This window comes from Melanotaenia boesemani, chromosome 13 (assembly GCF_017639745.1).
Source record: "Melanotaenia boesemani isolate fMelBoe1 chromosome 13, fMelBoe1.pri, whole genome shotgun sequence".
Lineage (NCBI taxonomy): Eukaryota > Metazoa > Chordata > Actinopteri > Atheriniformes > Melanotaeniidae > Melanotaenia > Melanotaenia boesemani.
In genome coordinates, this window is record NC_055694.1 from 35,016,530 (window position 1) to 35,036,970 (window position 20,441).

The 20,441-nt window shown below is 42.5% G+C and overlaps 2 protein-coding genes across 2 annotated transcripts in view; one reads left to right on the forward strand and one right to left on the reverse strand.

Moving 5' to 3' along the window:
- Positions 1-959: 959 nt before the first annotated feature.
- ccnq (cyclin Q) lies at positions 960-17,294 on the reverse strand. The gene is made up of 5 exons (XM_042004466.1): positions 16,946-17,294; positions 16,304-16,487; positions 6,682-6,814; positions 6,134-6,352; positions 960-1,742 (listed from the first exon to the last, which is right to left on the reverse strand). The coding sequence occupies exons 1-5, from the start codon at positions 17,130-17,132 to the stop codon at positions 1,653-1,655; spliced, it is 813 nt and encodes a 270-aa protein (XP_041860400.1). The 5' UTR covers positions 17,133-17,294; the 3' UTR covers positions 960-1,652.
- A 534-nt stretch (positions 17,295-17,828) lies between these two features.
- The window catches only part of cfap126 (cilia and flagella associated protein 126), a 6,050-nt gene continuing 3,437 nt past the window's right edge, over positions 17,829-20,441 (forward strand). Inside the window, exons 1-4 of the mRNA XM_042004235.1 lie at positions 17,829-17,997; positions 18,089-18,154; positions 18,398-18,469; positions 18,561-18,746. Coding sequence (XP_041860169.1) covers positions 17,971-17,997; positions 18,089-18,154; positions 18,398-18,469; positions 18,561-18,746 — 351 coding nt within the window. The 5' untranslated portion in view covers positions 17,829-17,970. The remainder of the gene's footprint in view (positions 17,998-18,088; positions 18,155-18,397; positions 18,470-18,560; positions 18,747-20,441) is intronic.

A 20,441-nucleotide genomic window follows, 5' to 3' on the forward strand; every position in this document is an offset into this window, starting at 1 on the left:
GGCATCTACTGGGGACCATTTCAGCTGCTGACTGATTTTCATTTGGTGTGTAAATGAGTGTTTTGGCAGCAGGACAGCATGTGTGTTCGCTGTAATGAAGAAATATGTCACTCAGTGCAACAGTGTGGCTCAGCAATCCCTTTAGTAGTTTCTGGAAAACAAAGAAAAAATGATCCAACTCCTGGAAATCTCCACGGCTGAAGGCTGTTGATGCAGCTGGTTTATGTTAAAATAATTACACATGATAAAAAAAAATAAACAATATATATTAATTTTATTTTAGGCAATTCATTTTTTTAAATCAGATATAGCAAAAATCTTGAGAATTAAAAAGAAAAAAGAAATGAGTACTTTGCCTCACCTCCTCTGGCTTTTCTGGCATCTTGAAGACTTTGACTTGTAAAATAATTCTATTCTTTATCAACCATGTTCCAACAGGAGCATTTTGTTCATAAATTCCAGCCCAGTCAGGTTGAGATCCAGACCTTGTAAGCCTTTTTCCTCACATTTCTTCCCATTCCTACACATTTTTTGTCCATTTTGCAGGTATAACACTGTTTGTAGCAGCTTACTGATGCGAGCGGTTGACCGATTCAGACTTATGCAAGTACGTTTCAGAAATGTAAATTACAAGATGATTCATTATTATGCTCATCTATATGTTCTGGAAAGATAATGAATTGAAATAGATTTTATTTTTTAGTAAGACGTGCTTCGTGAAGTCAGATTGCTCAGCCGTTGAACTTGTTGTCAGCTGAAAGGACATCCTCGTCCTAGAGGGCTAATCCTGCTGGGTTTTTGTTTTGTTTTTGCCAGGAGATGCACATCCAGCTCCAACACACAGACTACATCCATATCGAGTCATTCTTGAGTTTTTGTTAAATTCCCCGATAGTAAACAGTAGTAAAACGATCCAACGTGGAGAAAAGACTCATCAGAAAGATCACACGCCGACACGATTACCACTGCGGAATAAAAGTTTAATAAAACTGCATTTAAACCACAACTCTCTTTAAATGGTGGTGATGCAGAACACAAAAGATCTAATAAAACAACAGGTGCTTCAGTTGGCAAATATCTGACAATAACACTGGGACTACAGCTGAACAAGCTTATCAGCTAATCAGTGCAGTTCAAATGTGAATATAATATCACATAAAATAAAATCTGTCAGGATTAACTTAGAGTGTCAAGTATAAAATGTTTTCCTAATATTTATCCTTAATACTGTTAAGGTTAGTCTGGCGGAGTGGGCATGACTAACGCAGCTCCAGTAGTACTGGTATTTGCAGCTAAACATGAAACTGGTTGATGAGTTTGTAGTTAAAACCACATCCTGCGTGGATGAGACTGTTGCCATGTGCATGTGTGGATGAGATGGGAGAGAAAGAAAAATCTGGAGCACATCAATCTCAGGAAAGGTTGAGTCCAAAAACGTGAAAAATGTCTCCCCCATGTGGCCAGAAATGGCACTGCAGCAATGTTTCTCTGAACACTATGGATCAGACGAGGAATCACAAAGCTCTCCATCACCAACACACTCATCCCAGATGCACGTGAATCCTGATGCTCCACCGTGCAGAACTGCGCACACACGTTTGTGCCGCACAGACACAAACACAACCTTTCACATGGCTTTGCAGGCGTGCGCCTCATAGACACTTGGCCTCCATGTCGTAGAGCTGGAGAAGGTCCGAGATGACGGCGTCGATGTCTGCTCTGGTTACATCCTCACACAGCACCTAAACACAAACACACCTGACCTTAACAGACAGAAGACATCTACACACTGCTTCACAGGTTTTGCACCTTATTGCCTCTATTTGCTTTGTACCTGTATATATTGTGTCTTGTGCTTGTCCTGCTTTACTGTTGGTGTTGTATTGCTGCTGGTACCAAAATTTCCCTGAGGACTCTCCAAAGGGATTAATAAAGTATTTCTATTCTATTCTATTATGCTCTCCAGGGCTGAAACACTACAAACCAGATAATACTTTTAATAATAATACAGTTTTTTTTTTTTACCTTTATAAAATGTAAAAAAAAAAAAAAAAAAAAAAAAAACTTTTTTCAAACTTGACCTGGCCAAGCGGTCCCACTAGATAAAGAAAGCACATAGAAACATGTTAACGTACCAAACTTCGTTTAAAAACTCCTTACCTGGATTCACTTATAAAACAAGTGAATCCAGGCTGAAACGAGAGTTAGCCGTTTCTGTGTGAGACTACAGACGACCAGAGGAGGTGAAACCAGGTGAAACTGACTGGTGCTTCTTTAGTGAACATGGAGGTTTGATGAGTTTTCACATTCAGACTGGCTTGTTGACTTTGGACCTGAGCGTCTAGTCTAGTCTTGTCATGTAATTACTTTGGCATTATCTTGGCCTCCAGCAATACTGTGAGAAAGCTTTGAGTTATTTTGGACCAGCAAATGTCTGTAACTCACACATAAAACATCTCTCAGACTGATTTGTCAGTGTTAGGACGAACTACGTACAGAATGTCCAGCCAGCTCTAGGGACTGCATCGAGCTGCTAAAAAGGGCAGAATCAGCTTGTAGCTTCTCTGTAAAGACTTTCTGTAGGAGTCGGGTTTGGTGGTCAGAATGAAGCAGAGGAGTAACAGCATCCATGTGCACATATACAGGGTGTGCAGAAATATTAGGCAAGTTGTATTTTTGAGGATTAATTTTATTATAGAACAACAACTATGTTCACAATGAACACAAAAGACTCATAAATATCAAAGCTGGATATTTTTGAAAGTTGGCGTGGGGCTTTTTTAGTTTTAGTATCTTAGGAGGATATCTGTGTGTGCAGGTGACTATTACTGTGCATAATTATTAGGCAACTTAACAAAAACCAAATATAAACCCATTTCACTTATTTATTTTCACCAGGGAAACCGATATAACAACTCAAAATTTACAAATATACATTTCTGGCTTTCAAAAACAAAACAAAAACAAATCAGTGACCAAGATAACCACCTTTCTTTGCGAGGACACTCAAAAGCCTGCCATCCATAGATTCTGTCAGTGTCTTGATCTGTTCACGATCAACATTGCATGCAGCAGCAACCACAGCCTCCCAGACCCTGTTCAGAGAGGTGTACTGTTTTCCCTCCCTGTAGATCTCACATTTGATGAGGGACCACAGGTTCTCTATGGGGTTAAGATCAGGTGAACAAGGAGGCCATGTGATTATTTTTTCTTCTTTTAGACCTTTTCTGGCCAGCCACGCAGTGGAGTACTTGGATGCGTGTGATGGAGCATTGTCCTGCATGAAAATCATGTTTTTCTTGAACGATGCTGACTTCTTCCTGTACCACTGCTTGAAGAAGGTGTCTTCCAGAAACTGGCAGTAGGACTGGGAGTTGAGCTTGACTCCATCCTCAACCCGAAAAGGTCCCACAAGCTCATCTTTGATGATACCAGCCCATACCAGTATCCCACCTCCACCTTGCTGGCATCTGAGTCGGAGTGGAGCTCTCTGCCCTGTACTGATCCAGCCACGGGCCCATCCATCTGGCCCATCAAGACTCACTCTCATTTCATCAGTCCATAAAACCTTAGAAAAATCAGTCTTATGATATTTCTTGGCCCAGTCTTGACGTTTTATCTTGTGTGTCTTGTTCAGTGGTGGTCGTTTTTCAGCCTTCCTTACCTTGGCCATGTCCCTGAGTATTGCACACCTTGTGCTTCTTGGCACTCCAGTGATGTTGCAGCTCTGAAATATGACAGAACTGGTGGCCAATGGCATCTTGGCAGCTTCACGTTTGATTTTCCTCAGTTCATGGGCAGTTATTTTGCGCCTTGTTTTTTCAACACGCTTCTTGCGACCCTGTTGAGTATTTTGAATGAAAAGCTTGATTGTTCGATGATCACGCCTCAAAAGCTTGGCAATTTTAAGAGTGCTGCATCCCTCTGCAAGACATCTCACTATTTTTGACTTTTCAGAGTCCGTCAAATCTCTCTTCTGACCCATTTTGCCAAAGGAATGGAAGTTGCCTAATAATTATGCACACCTGATATAGGGTGTTGATGTCATTAGACCACACCCCTTCTCATTACAGAGATGCACATCACCTGATATGCTTAACTGGTAGTAGGCTTTCAAGCCTGTACCGGTTGGAGTAGAACAACATGCATAAAGAGGATGATGTGGTCAAAATACTCATTTGCCTAATAATTCTGCACACACTGTAAGTCAGTCTGGATGTTTGAAGTCCAAACTTTACCGTTTGACTTTAGACGTTTTCATCTGCTCAGTACTCCAGCAGTCTGGCTTTTGATGAGTCAGCCAGGTAGCTGGTTTAAACCTGCTTTGTTGAGGCCTGGGAAAGTCAAACAGCATGTTCTGTTTTAGTTCCTGAGACTTGCAGGAGGGTGAGGAAGCATCATCACCTTTCCATCATTTCTGTAATTCTTATTTATGAGTAGGAAACAAATATGCTAATACTTTTAAAAGCAGTGTCAGGGCAGTTTTTCCTGTCTACTGTCGCCCCTGACCCTTCTGCAGGAATCATCTGAACTGAATGGGATCATTTTCCTACATCGTGTCCTGAGCTGACTTTTCTTTTAAAGATGCAGATGAACTGAACTTCTGGTGACAATGATGCATCGGCTGATCCCCACAGAGACTGTGTGAAGGCAGCACTACGTCACATGAAGACTAGTGCTGGGCGGTATGACCAAATTTCTATATCACGGTATTTTTAAAAATCATGTCGGTTTCACAGTATTTGACGTTTTTTTCCCTTGTGCATACTGTGTTAATCATATAATTGTGGCTGTTGCCACCTCAGTTTGTATCATCCCTCTGTGTTCCTGGTACAACTTGGGGATCGCTATTTCACTGAAGTATTTCCGACTTGGGATGTCATATCTGGAATCAAGCGTCTTTATCATAGCCCTAAATCCATCTCTTTCAACTGTGCTAATAGGAACCATGTCTTTAGCAATATGAATTGTTACGGAGTTCGTTATCTCTATCCACTGCTTGGTTTTTCTGTCGTATGGCATAGCTTTAGCAAACGCTTCCAAAAGTGACGTCTGACTCGCCTGTCCTCTAGCATCACTTTTACCTGATGGTATGGAAGACGCTGCTTTTAGTTTAATGCACTCCTCCTACTCCAAAGCATGTTTACGGCTAAGGTGATGCAGCAAATTGCTCGTGTTACCACCTCCAGCGACAACTTTAGCTTGACAGCACTTGCAGTAAATTGTGGTCTGGTTCACGTCCGACCTTTTAAACCCGAAGTACCTCCAGACAATAGACACAGCTCCTTTTTTCAGCAAAAGTTCTTCTGGGTCATCTTCTTCAACTTCTGGTTCAGAGGCTCCCCTGTTCATTTTCATCACGCTCAACAACGTCACAGCTACTTGCGCCCTGTTCCATGTGTGTTTAGCTGCGCAGCAACGAAATACGTCCCCTGTGAAACAATGTACCACCGCGCTGCGTTCCGGACATATTTAGGCTATTTAAACCGGTGTTGCCGGTATATGAAAAATTCATATCATAACAAAAATAAAAACCGGTTTTCGGTGCAAACCGGTATACCGCCCAGCACTAATGAAGACCCTAATAGTGAGAATGGTCTCAGGTAGTAACGTGTTGCTTGCAACATGAGACCACTACAAAGTGGGATGCAGAGGCTAATTTTACAGTTTTCATCAGCAGAGCGCTCACAGGCTAACACCAGCTCACTTTCTCATCCTGTCCACATCATATTTGAAGCTAAAACCTGGTGGTGTTTAGCCTCGCTGCTGTTGACACGTACAGAAAACCACTGATTGGCTGCAGCCTCGTCAGCGAGCTTTCTGAAAGCACGCCTGCTCTCCCTCTGACAGTTTAACTGCCTCAACACATCAGCTTACACTGCAGTTCATTTGCACTCCGACTGGGTTCCAGCTGCCTGACATTTTAACTGTTTTCACATCGATTGATGCCTTCAGTGGACACAAATCTGTGCGCCTCAGTGACTGAAATATCACAGTTTACGGTGATCAACTGACTCCTTATACATGCTTATATGTAGGTTTAACAGCTTTCATCTACTTACATTTTACCTGACACTCAGCTGACAGAAATAATATTTATTTATATATTTTATATATAAATAATATTACTCACCTGCCACCACTCTCTCTCGCCGACAGGCAGCTCCACACCATAGCTGTTCAGGGCCAGGTACAGGGTTGCTATGGCAATGTGTTGCGGTGTGTGTCGAATGCACATGGCTCCGTGGTAGCAGTCTCTGAGCAGCGCCCAGGAAGTCTCGGCCACAGGGGTTCGAGACCAAGCGTGGCGATTTACAAGCGACCTCACAGAGAGCAGATAGTGGAGTAAATACTGCAGAGAAAAAAAGAGACGTGGAACCAGAACAAGTACAGTACTGCTTTCTGAAAGCACTCGTGTGTGAAGCCTGATCAGCTAGTTGCAGATATTCAGTTATAAAGAGAAATTAAACTCAAGTGACTTAAAATTTCAGTGAGTTTTAATTAATAAATGGAAAGAAAGACTAAATATAGAAGGTGTCGGGAGGGGAAATTTGAAAACGCATCCCGATTGTAAACACAAACACACTGCGACATCAGACAGTAACAGACACAGACAAGAAGGCTGAACACTAAACGGGATGGACAGGATACACAGATGTGCACACGCACACACACTCCTACCTTGTGAGGATGTTGAAAGGAGACGAGGAAGTTGAGCTGTCGGAGGATGAGGAGCTCACACTGCACCACACTGTCCCTGAGGTCCCAGAACTCCTTGTCACATTCCAGAGGAGCGCTGCCTTTGTTGAAGTACCTGCAAGCAGCGAACACAGGGGGGGGGGGGTGACGCCTAGAGAGGATGCAGCATCTTCCGGAAACAGGGACATGGAAATAAATGGAAATACTGTGAATGAGGCAAAAACAGAGTTTGGAGAAGATGGTCCGAGTCCGATTCCTCTTAGAGAAGTACTCCTCATTCCTAGTTTCTTTTTTAAATATATAATCTTTTCTTTTATTAGGTTTTATAACATGTGATACAACTGATTACTTATAGTCCAGCTTCTCATTCCCGTCCCTGTATGTCCGTCCCATTCCAGTCCTTACTGGTCCTTCCTCTTTCAACAGTGGAGACTTTCTTGTTGGTTAAAGACATTAAAAACATTTTTTATTTTACACGTCATAAGTTTTGCCTCATTTCCCATTTATGTCTACATTTGCACCTGAGATGGGAGGGGAAACAAAGTAACACACAACACACACACAACAAAAGAAAGAAAAAAGTGTGTATTAAACATCACTCCTAACATGTCTCCTAATTTTGTCTGTTAAACTGTGTTCTCTTTGGCTTTTTTCATAGCTGAAACTAAAGAAAAGCGACTAAATGATGAGTCTTAGCAACCAGCGGTGCAAGGCTCGTGCTTTGGGTTTGGAGCCTTTCTTAATGCTTGAATGACTCAGCGTTCAGTGGAAAAATAAACAGAAAAACACATTTCATGTAAAAGGACTGGGCTGGAAATTAGTTCATGTCCAAAGAAAAACTTCCAAAAGTCCTTTAGAAAATCTGGAGAACTACTGCTGAGGACCACTGAGAGAAAATCTGGCTGCTTGAAAGAAAAACACGAACAGAAATAATTCAGAAGTGGCGGAAAAGCTGCAGGATTGCTCCATAGCTTTGTAATGTGTATTAAGTTGTACGAGTTTTGGTCATCAGCGTTTTTACTTTTTTCAAACCTTTTCAATGTACAGCTGGACCCTGACCCTGTTTTGATTATTATTGGTTTGTCCGAACAGTCTCAAAAACTTAAAACCACGCAGGCCTGTCTCCTGTCGCAGGCCTGTCGAATGTGTGCAAAGAGACTGATTCTACTCCTATGGAAGGGGAAGGATGTGCCCTCTTTAAAAGCATGGATATCAGTACTGACAGATACTCTTCACCTTGAAAGGATCCGCTACACTCTAAATGACAAATGGGAGGACTTTGAATGAATATGGAAACCGCTGATGTCATATCTGGAAACTGTGGACCGATGAACAGCACTAGGGCTGCTCGATTATGGGAAAAATGATCATCACGATTATTTTGATTGAAATTGAGATCTCGATTATTTAACACGATTATAGATAAGAGGTTGGGGGGGGGGGCATTTGAAGTGTTTACTGTGGTAATACAGACTAGTTTCTTTCTACCAGGTCATCATAGCTATTGTTTGTCTCAGACCAGCAGCTATGTTCCGCCTGGTGTGATCTGGAAAAAAATAGTCTGGAGATGTTTCGTTTTCACGTTGAAATCCGCGTCAATAAAACGTAGCACGACATTTCTATACGGCTCTGGTGCGGCTTTACCACAGGTCTGTAGTGGTGCCGAAACATCGGACTGTCACCACCACGTCTTTCACACACCCTCACTACACTCATCATACAGGGAAGAAAGAGACAGTCCACTAACATGGTGTTGAGATGGCAGTGATGCCGTTTGTCCAAAGTGTTGATGAGTTTCTTAAATCCCGGATTGTTCACTGTGTTAATTGAGAAAAAAGTTCTGTTTGTTTGAAACGTTTGTCTCTCTGTGACTCTGGGAGCTGGTGGATTATTTAGTTGCGACTCACAAAAATTGAACATTTTTCTATTTTTTTGTGTTGCGTTGCAAGCCCCTGTGTGCACGTCTGCGTGCACGAACGCAACATTTTACATGCACGACTGTCACCTGTCGCTTGGCTGGAGGAGGGCAGCGATTTTCGCTTCCTCGTGAATGTTTACATAGAAAATGATGGAGAAGGAGCGACGCCGCCTCCCGTGTGTCCTGTTGTCTGCATAATAAAACTGAATAAAACTAAAGCGGTCGGGGCTGTGGGAGGAGTCTGCAGCAGTGGGAGGAGTCTACAGCAGTGGGAGGAATCTGCAGAAGGGAGGAGTCTACAGCAGTGGGAGGAGTCTGCAGAAGGGAGGAGTCTACAGCAGTGGGAGGAGTCTGCAGAAGGGAGGAGTCTGCAGCAAAGCGCTGCAATGACAGCTGCGCTCGATTTGAAAACAGCACAAATCGAAGGACAAAAAATAATCGGACTATTTCATTTTTATGATCGTTGAAAACCCAGATCGTAATTGCGATTAAAATTCGATTAATTGCCCAGCCCTAAACAGCACCATGTAGTCATGATCCTTTAGGCTGCATTACGAGTTAGCACCCTTGGGGATGAGGGGAGGACATGGGATGGGAAGGTATTTTGTTACCCTTTTTTTTGTGTTTTTGGCCTTTTACCTTTGTGTTCTGTTATGTTTTATATATTGTTTTTTGTGCTTGTATAAAATTGAAGCCATGGCAGTCCATGAGACAACATGTAACTTTATTTGTGCTTCACAATAAAAATATTTGAAGAGAGAGGAAAAGCTGCAGGACATGGTGAAAGCAGCCAGTAAGATTACCAGTGCTTCATTTCCACCCCCGCGGAGCCTTCAGCATCGCTGGTGACCCCCAGCACTCCCTCTTTAGCCTCTTCCCTTCTGGGAAAAGATATCGACCCAGACTGCCGAGGAGCTGTCCGGATGCTGAACCCGCCTCCTCTCTGGACCATAACCACACCCTCATCACACTCGTGGCCGGCTCAGCCACTGCAGTCAGTATCAGTCAGTTTCATCTGCTGCTGGCCATCATCGTGCTTTTCTCCAACCATTACGTCATCACTGGCATTTCACCTGCTGTCACTTTACTGTCACACTCCCTGCACATTGTACACATTTTCCCCAGCATCTTTCTTAATATTCCAGGTTGCTTTTAGCTAGAAAGGAAACAAGACCTGTTTCTGTCTGTAAGCAAATAGGTGGCCTCTATACAAAGTTATTCAAAGCATCCGTTTTTCCGTGTGTTGAATGGCGTGAGCTGCCCATCGTCTCCAGTTACTCCTCCTGAGGATTTTGTTTGTTACAAACAGCTGAAACAACAAATCTAACCAGTATGTGAACAGTAGCTAAATGTGAGAGGGTTTTAGAATATCATGGTGCACAGACGGCTGTAAACCACTTGTGTGGCACAAATGAAAGTTCATGAAGAAGCTAGTAGATGGACTTTGAAATAAGAGTGGTCGAAAAAGCTGAATTTCTGAGTAAACATGGATTAGGAGCCTTTAAAACACTAATGACCTGGAACTTTGTTTTATTTCTTAAAAAGCAGCTCGAGCAGAACAAGGCGAGGGATGTGTGGTCAGGAATGAAAAACAGCTGAAGGGTGGCTCAGACTGCTGGAGGTCTGGACAGAGCTGATGAGGAACATGTTCTTCAGTAGGTTCAGTTCACCTCCTGCCTCCAGCCCAACAGACCACACCCCCTCCATGAGTCACAGCTTTCCTTTCACACCTCTGAAAACCTGCTCAGAACAGCTATGTCGGATTCTGTCTGGAAAACATCCTGCCTTGTTCCAGGACTGTAAAAATCTCACCCATCTGAACCAGACTTCTCACACCACGAAAGTCCTGCAGCGACTGCTCACATCGACAAGAGAGTCAACACCTTTCAGGATCCATTCCAGTTTGATTATTGTAATGTTCTCGGGGTTGAAGATCATCTACCTGCTTCAGAGAGCCCACTCCTGTCTGGACCAATCAGGCAGCACCCTGAGGATCACATTCTGATTTCTCATGTGCTTTAAAGCTCCATAAATTCCAGGTGGAACCTCCACCGCCACCAGGTCATGGTTTACCTTCAATGTCTTTCATATTCTTCTGTGATAATTTCTACATGCTGGTTTATTAAACGTCTGTAAAGAGAGTGCGAGCAAAACAAAGCTTCCTGGCGGCGTACATATGGGTTTTGTGACTTTCTCAACAAGAATGCTCTTAGCTGGGATGAGACATCATTCACAGATCTGACTTCTGAGCTCCGAGTCAAATCGAAAACACCATTATGACTCGCTAACAAATAGACCGGAGTTCGTGGGAAGCTGGTGTGTCTGAGATGGTGCTCAGCAGACCTGGAGCACCACAAGGAACTGAACTCTCACCACTTCTCTTCATGCTGTCCACCTCAGACTTCCAGTCCAACTCTGAGTCCGGCCATCTGCAGAAATACTGATTACTCTGCAGCTGTGGGGAGTACCTATAGGCGCATTCAGACAGAGAAGTTCTAAGAACGCAGTTCTAATAACTGTCCTAGTTCTAGGAACTACCTTCTCCAGGGGAACTGTTTCATGTTGCATTCGCACATGAGTTGGGGGCGGTAGCGGGACCGATGTGACGCATACGTCTGAGACAGTGATGTGTGACTTTAGCGCCACATAACAACAAAACAAAACCCGCTAAAAACAAAACAACACGGCAAGCTAATATGGAGAACGAAGAGATCGTCGTGTTGATGCTCTGCTTGATGGAGATGTTACTGATGGACGATACAACCAGGCGTCTCACGTCGAGGCTGGAAGGCTCCTGAAAGTCAGAAGATGAAGAATCCAGCGGCAGGAGATACGCCGCAGACAAAGGAGACGACGTGTAAGTTTAACTTATTAAACATGCGCCGATTGTATACGTGTCTTATGAGTAAATATTTCAGACGGTTTTCTACTGTCTGTGTTACAATAAGTAAATATTTCAGACGGCGAGTTTATTGTAACTCGTGTTCTGCGTTTCAGACGTTGCTGCAGCTCATTGAACCTCCTCACCGTCCGGCTGGTCCGGAGCAAAGCTGATAACTAGTGGGAAAAGGTTGTTCTTAATTTTACCGATGAGCAGTGGACAGAGAATTTCTGTATGTCCAGGGAGACATTTCAATACATCTGTGGCCGCCTGAAGCTGCACTGGAGAGGATGGACACAACCACCTGCTGCAGATACTGAAGGAGATGGAGAACAGCCTGGATGCTTCACCTCCTGCCTTCCAGCTAATCACAACACACCTCTTCATAATAAGCATCATGTTCTGGAAGTTCGACAGACAGAACATACATGTATACATGATGTACACATTTAAAGAGAAAACGTTCCATAGAAAAAGCATCATTTCATTTTTTTTTCTTTTTTTTGTGTGTTATGTGTAAAATAAAGATCTCATCATCTGCTATTAAGCTTTGTGTGTTTTATGGACTCATCAGTAGAAAGGTGGAGGAGTAATCCGTCACTGGAGGGTTGGTTGTGACTGACTTATGGTTTAGAATTATAAGGACATAGTCACACAGACTTAGCGTAGATGAAGGTAAAAATATAAAAAGGGTGGTGAAATGTTTACAGGTGTGTAATTTGTGTCAGATCTTGGTTAAACATGACAAACTTCGTTCTGTGATATGGAGCATATTATAAAGTTAATAAACTAACGTAATTTACACCCAGGATAAGACTTAAAATGTAGCGACCAAAGATGGATTATTTAATATTTCATAGCTGTGATAAGTTAATAACTACTCAATATTTTTGTTAGCTAATATTTTATAGATGTGATAAGTTAATAATACTCAATATTTTTATTAGCTAATATTTTATAGATGTGGCCAAAGCACATCTAACAGACACAAACTGAAAACTTCAGACTCTTTACAAAGTCATTTATTTTTTTATAGTGAATACAGCAGAGCAAAAATAACTATGTACATGTGTGTATATGCTGCATATCACACTGGCTTTTCCTGCCGCACGCAGGAGTCATTTGCTGCGGCGTTGACCGAGTAAACATGTTGGTGATACAAACTGTCCAATTTACTGTTTGTTCGGTTCGTCCCACTCCGGTTTTCGTGGTTCTTAATTTATTTGTAGTCTTGTGTGAGTTTTCTACGTGCGCTGCTTCGCGTTATCCTGCGTTCTCTGACTGAGAGCTGATCGTCAAGAATATTTTTATATTTTGCTGCGAACCTTCAAAACCTCTCTGAAAATCCTCTGTGGCGTAGACGGTCAGAAGAGCTTCGACCTCCTCGTCGGTCCATTTATCGCTTGCTCTGTTGTTGTTTTGTCCGTACGTGCAACCGTGTTTTTTAAATGTGGTGGGGACACAAAATAAGGAAATCTGGCAAGGGGCGGAGCTACCAGTCACCAAACACCTACGTCATGAGGGTTCCTATAGAACCCTGCTCAGACCCTGCCTCGGAGCAGGAGCTAAAATGGTTCTAGGAACTGGGGGCTTTGGTCCCTAGTTCCTATATGTCGGAATGCGCGAAAAAACGGCCTGGTTCCTGAAAAGGTTATAGGAACTGCAAAAGGTTCCTACAGTCGGAAAGAGCCTAATGATGGAGACGAGAACAGAGAACTGCTCAGTCAGTTTGTGAGATGGTGAGGAAACAATCGTCTCATCATGAACACAAACAAAAGAGATGATTGTTGACTTCAGCAGCAGTAAACAAAGCTCTGTTTACATCTTGGGAGAAGAGGTGGAGGTGGTGGAGGAATACTGGTGCTCGGAGTTCAGCTGGACAACAGACTGGACTGGAAATGACAGCAGAATCTAGAAGGAGGGACAGAGCAAGCCACTTTTTGAGAAACCTGAGATTCTTCAATGTCTCAGACCTTCTAGAGGTGTGATGTGGAAAACAGCAACCAGCTCTGCAGCATCTGCTGCTGCATCAGAGGAAGAGAGAAATGAGGAAGACTGGCTCTGATCTAGCGCTGGGCGATATGTCGGATATTCGATGTATCCCGAGAATTTTTATGTGTGACATATAAAAAAGTATATCGCAGACATGGAGTACAAACTGACACGGCAACCTTTATAGCGCCTACATGTGATTTTCTCAGAGCAGACAGGCAGCCCCCCCATCCAAAAATACTCTTCTGCACACGTTGTTGTTTCAGGGGAGATGGAACGAAGCATGGAGGCTGCAGCTAGCTAACAGGCTAGTTTACGCCCGCTAAGAGATGGAGGCTGCAGCTAGCTAACAGGCTAGTTTACGCTCGCTAAGAGATCGAGGCTGCAGCTAGCTAACAGGCTAGTTTACGCCCGCTAGGAGATGGAGGCTGCAGCTAGCTAACAGGCTAGTTTACGCCCGCTAAGAGATAGAGGCTGCAGCTAGCTAACAGGCTAGTTTACACCCGCTAAGAGATAGAGGCTGCAGCTAGCTAACAGGCTAGTTTACGCCCGCTAAGAGATGGAGGCTGCAGTTAGCTAACAGGCTAGTTTACACTCGCTAAGAGATCGAGGCTGCAGCTAGCTGGCAGGCTAGTTTACGCTCGCTAAGAGATGGAGGCTGCAGCTAGCTAACAGGCTAGTTTACGCCCGCTAAGAGATGAAGGCTGCAGCTAGCTAACAGGCTAGTTTACGCTCGCTAAGAGATGGAGGCTGAAAGCAGGACGCACGTTTTACCCAGTAATGACGTTCAGCTGCGTGTTTCCCGATGGACACAAAGCTGCTTCTCCTCCACCTGCTACTCCACCTGCTCCTCCACCACCTGCTCCTCCACCTGCTTCTCAACCTCCTGCTTCTCCACCTGTTTGTCCTCCTCCTCCACCTGCTCCTCCACCTGTTCCTCTTCGCCTGCTCATCTTCCGCTTGCTTCTCCTCCTGCTTCTTCACCTGCTCCTCCACCTGTTCCTCCTCCACCTGCTCATCTTCTGCTTGCTTCTCCTCCTGCTTCTTCACCTGCTCCTCCACCTGCTCATCTTCTGCTTGCTTCTCCTCCTGCTCTTCCTCCAGCTGCTCATCCTCTTAATGAGCTGATCTTAAAGCAGGTGTTTGTCTGTTTTCCAGGTGGTTGATGTGAGTTTCCAACGTGCACTCTGTCTGCAGGTGTGAGCAAAGCTCACCTGTGTGCACTTGGTGGGTACACACGTGACGTAATTACACACCAACATGAATAAGATAAATTAAAGTCGCGAGAGACATTCATCGGGTCCGAGCCTCCTGGACCCCGCCACCCGTGTTAGCTAACGTGCTAACATGCTAGGTAATACGGTAATATGGGTAGCTGAGAATGTGAAATGTTGATATACCTAGTTAGCATTTTTCGCTAGCATGCTAATATGCTAGCATGCTAGCTAACGTGCTAACATGCTAAGCCATTTGGGAACATGGCTAGCTGAGAACCTGAAATGTTTATTTACCTAGTTAGCCTTTTTCGCTAGCATGCTAATTTGCTAGCATCCTAACATGCTAGCAAGCTATGTTGCCATGGCAACAGGTGTTGTAATGTGTTAGGGACCCAACAGGTATGAATGCTGTCAACTCTGGTGCAGATCCCATGTATTTCTATGGAGATATGAGCAAACCGTGTTTCATGGCCAGAAGGCTTTTTTCCGTTGGTTGTCACGGTTACACGCTTTTTCCTATTAGAAAGATTTGAGGAGCGTTTGGTCCCCAACTTGTCAGGAAGCTTCCTACCAAGTTTGGAGTCACTCGCACGAATCCCCTCAGACTATTTCGTTCAAATACGATGTGTGTAAAGTGCAAAAAATGGACGTACACGCCAAGATGGCGGGAGCCCCGTTGCCATGGCAATAGGTGTTTGATTGGCCTTTTTGCTTGACTCGGGGTGTTACACGTGTGTGTCGAGTTTCGTCTTCCTACGTTGACAAAGACGTTCAGGACCCCATTCATTTGGGGATTTTTTGGGTGTCTAGGTGGCGCTGTTGAGCCAATTTTGCATTGAAGTGTATGCGGACCTTAGAATATCGGAATTTTCGCCAGGCTTGACGTGTGTGCCAAATTTCACAACTTTTCATGGGTGTTTAGGAGGTCATATTTGGGCTCTTAGAAGAATAATAAACATTTCAACAACAATAGGGTCCTTCCCTAATAAAACCAGGCTGTTTCTTTTCATAACAAAGGACATAATATAAAGCTGTTCTAGAGGAAAGGACCTTAGATCACTGCTGTTGGGATCTGGTGCTAAATTAAAATAACCTAAATAATAAAATAAGATATTTTATATAAAATAATTAAATGAAAAATATATTAGATATTAAATGAATATTTACAAGAAATAAAATAAACTAGGGTTGGTGGGAGTTGCTGTTGGGGAAACACTGGGTTTATTGACTGTTTGAGAGCAGGTTCCTGGTTCTAAATAAATGTTGTTGAACGTGAAAAATCACAATGAAGATAAATTTCACTTAAATCCTACTGGTGTCTTTTTATGCTGCTAATGTTGAATTCATCCTTTACACAGTGATTTAAAGGAGATTTCAAAACATGGGGATGTATGTCGTGTATTGGATAAAGCCAAAAACATATCAGAATATCAGTCGTAGGCCATCACCCAGCCCTGCTCCAATCTGTGAGCTGGCAAAATAAAATAATCTGAACAATAAAACTCGGTTGACTTATTAATTAAACTAGTCAATGATCTGTGACAGAAACAAATATTTTCTTAGTAAACACTGAATACCTGTCATCATGCACATTACCTGTGGCTAACGTTGATGATATCCCGGGTCCTGATGTGCTGCTCCTCCACTTTTCCAGCCAGGTACACGCAGCTCATGGCCACCAGGTAGGGCTCATACTGACGGACGCTGGCACGTTGGAAGAAACTGTGATACAACACACAAGCTGTGGCCACGGGCACCGAGCGCATACCGAGCTTCACTCCTGAGCAACAACGAGGAAGCAACACCCAGGTCTTACAGGCTTCTTAACGTCATTTCACATTCATAAACATTTTTAAAAAGTCTTTGACCCTTGTTGGAATGATCATGGTTTAGGAGATAAGCTCCTAACCTCCTCAACATAATCTGAACCTACTTCTGTGAAATACACAGAAGCAGGCTTTAGATGTTTCCCTGCTACAGCCCACCTGACTGTAATTAAGCGGAGCTCTGCTCAAGCCTAATGACCCTAATTAATGACCCATGAATTTGAATCATGTGCCAAAAAGTTCATATCAATAACCCGCAACAGAACTGCTGCTGTAAAGGTCATCCAACATGAGGAATATCATATACTAGGCAAAAATCTCGAGATGATGAAAACTTATACTTTTGTCATCTACACTTTCTGCTGGCAGGAAATAAAAACACTTCACCCATCACCTGCCTGCCAGTCCCCACCTGTCTCCATTATAAAGCGACACACACGAAAATGAGTTCTCGTGTCCCGGGTGAGGTCTGTGTCGGAATCCCTCCTTTCCGCCGGGCCTACTGCTCCGTCCTGGGGGGCAGAAAACCGAAACGACGAACCCTCCATGTAGGCTGTAGAACAGGACAATACGCGAGAACTGAGAAGACAACTGACCATTTAAGCACAACTCAGCTGGAAAACAAAGTTATTCAGCGACAGGCTCGAGAAACGCGAACAAAAATGCACCATGCGTTAATTTAAGTTTCATATTTTTACACGCCTCGGTTTGTTAGCTGCTAGCTAACATCCATTCAAAGGCACATTTCCTACCGGAAGAAAAACACTTGGACTTCCGGTTTATAATTTCGTTTAAAAAATTTAAATAAATACTGCTTACGGCAGTGTTTCTCAATCCTGGTCCTCTGGGACCACTGCCCTGCATGTTTTAGAGATGTCCATCTTTAACACACATGACTCAAATGAATGGTTCGTTAGCAGGCTTTCAAAGAACTTGACAAGCAGTTCAATTAATCTGAATCAGGTGTACTGGAGTTGGACAGAACTAAAACATGCAGGGCAGTGGTCCCTGAGGACCAGGATTGAGAAACACTGGCTTACGGGAAACTCGGTCAGTTGTGTTCTACTGTATCTATATATAAAAAAGTGTTCTTTCTTTTATTTCATGTTTGAATTGTATGGGGAAAAGTTAAAATTGTTATGGTAAAAAAAACTTTCGGCTATAATTTAGTTTTATTAAAATAAAAAAACCCGACTAGTTTAAAGGGAGTTAGGCTAATTTTTGAAGTATTCTATAAGACTAGTATGTTAAAGAAAAAGAGGCAATCTTAGTAAACTTATTTATATATTCTGTGTGTTTTTTTATTATAATTATTTTACATATTGAATGACTCAGTTTGTGTTGCTATGCGACGAGTAAACAAACCACAAAACGGTATTATATTATAGAAACGGGATAGCTTACAGATACAGCTGTATTTGTATAAGATAAGAGAAAATGTCGTCGAATTTCTCCTCAAACCAGGTAACCCAATCATTTGAGCTCATAGAATTTGCAGCTTAAAATCTCTATAACTTTTAAATTTTTACTTAACTCCGCTTTTTTTCTGCCTCAGTTTGAGAACACATTCATACCAAAAAGGCTGCAGAACTGGTGTGTGCCGAGCACCTCCAAGACAAAGGTAGAACACGTCGTATCAGCAGTCCTGTCCTACAGAAGTCTTGAGCCTCATACCTTCAGATTTAACTTTGTATAGAAGTTATATTGTGTAATTCCATTTATGTTTGCACGTTTTGATGAATCACTGCACCTATTTTCTGTTATAAAGAAAAGAGGTGTAGCTCCAGACTTGCGCAATGTTTATACATTTAACACTGTGTGGTTTTCCTCTGTAAATTTGAACAGTCAATCCCTGTGTTTGCAGACACCGGCTGCACGGGGGGGTCATACCTCCTTCATTGTAGATGACAGAGGACATCTTCTCCCAGAAGTGAAGGTGAGAACATTTTACTTCCCCCCCCCTAATTTTTTAATCTGGACCAAACTCTCTTTGTTCTCTGTTTTTGTTTTGTTCTGTTTTGCTGCAGAGGGGCAATGTGTACCCAGAATTTAAGGGCACCTGGGATCTACCTGCTCACATCCCAGTCAACATCAACCCCACTGCGCGCTCTGAGGAGGGTCTAAAAAGGCTGAAGCTGTGGGGATTCTGCCCACCGCAGAGTGGCAAGTCTCTGCTACACAAAGGCACCAAAAGCACAAATGTTGATGAGGAGGTCAGAACCACTCAAACAATCACAGTTTGATTTCCACTCTGGGTCTTAAGCCTGCATAAACCCAACAGCCTGCTTAATATTTCCACAAGCTCTATTCCTATAAGCTCAGGCTGGGGTGATATTAGAATTTGATATCTATAAAAACCCGTAAACAACCCTGTCATATAGCCTAAGCCTTTTTATTTATTTATTTATTTTGTACTAATTGTTTAATTAACATTTATGCACGTTAAATTGAACACCATTTCCTCACAAGGCCAAACATCATCCAAATAAAATAATACACTGTACCCATTTTCAATAGAGAACTATTTACAAAAATATCCATGGCATTCTGTACATCCACATAAAGGCAGGATGAACCCTCTATGTAAAAAAAGAGAAACAAATAAATAAATACATATATGTATATACATACATACATATAGTGCTGGGCAACAATTAAAATTTTTAATCACGATTAATCGCATCGTTACGTGAAAAATGTCTCTTTCCTTTAAAAAAAGGCCTACAGCTATAAAAAGAAAATGCAGTAAGTTTTGGTTTACTAACACGACATCAGGGGTCTCCAACCTGCAACTCTGGAGCTGCAAGTGTCTCTCTGGACCTTCTACAAAGCCTCTAAATACGTGGCTAAAATATTTTTTTAAATCTATCTATCTTGTCATTAGGTTGGAAACCAGGGACTTTTTTTTCCTTTCTTTTACATCATTTTCCACAAATATCTACATTCCTTAGCAGAAAGTGAGAAAGTCTGTCTATCCTCTTTTTTTATAAAGGTTTTATGTTTTTCTTCATTTTAAAACCTAAAAACAGAAATAAAAATGTGGTTCTTTAAAAATAACAAACATCCTATGGTGGCTCTTCATGAAAATATATATTAAGTTTCCTTTTTGAAAAGTCTGGTAACATCTGCGTCTCTAAAGGAGTTTTATTTAGCTGGCTGAGGGAAAAATGTCTCTTTGGATTGGAAAGGCTGCAGAAACCTGAACTAAACACATAAACAGGTTTAGCAGCAGTTTTCTCTTTAAACACCAACAGTTAAAATATTTCTTCATATATAAAACCAAATATTTATGAGAAAGAAGGATGAAATGTTCAGGATTTACTAACTAAAAGGTAAAAAGTCAGCAGGATGAATTTAAAGCTGTGAAGCTGCTTCCTTCTAAACACAGAAGGAACAATATGTGATGAATATCAGCATCAGGTGAACAGACAGAAAGCAGGATGAGAATCTCACAGCTTCTAGATGGTGAGGAGAGAGAAATATTCACAATATGCACAATAACTTCCATCCATGCACCTTCACTGCTTCATTATCCAGGTTTCTGGATATAATTTCTCTAAACTTTCATTCTTAGCTTGACTGTTTAGCTTCACCTCTGCACCTGCAGCCTCCACTACCGGGAGTTAAGGGTTAACATCTGGTTTCTGGGTGTAGCGTCAGGTCTGTAGATGTAACTATAAACATGTGTGGTATCCACAGAAAGTCCAGAATCTCAGTAAAACCATTTCTATCACCAACACACACAGTTCAGACAACAATAATTAAAAGAGCAGCTACACAAAGTCCGAAAACATATGTAAACACAGATGATGTCTCCCCGTGTCCACCCCACGGCATGAACACGAACAAACGACTCCTCTACTGAAAGCTCACATCTCACAGATTCCACAGCTGGAAGTTTCATCTCG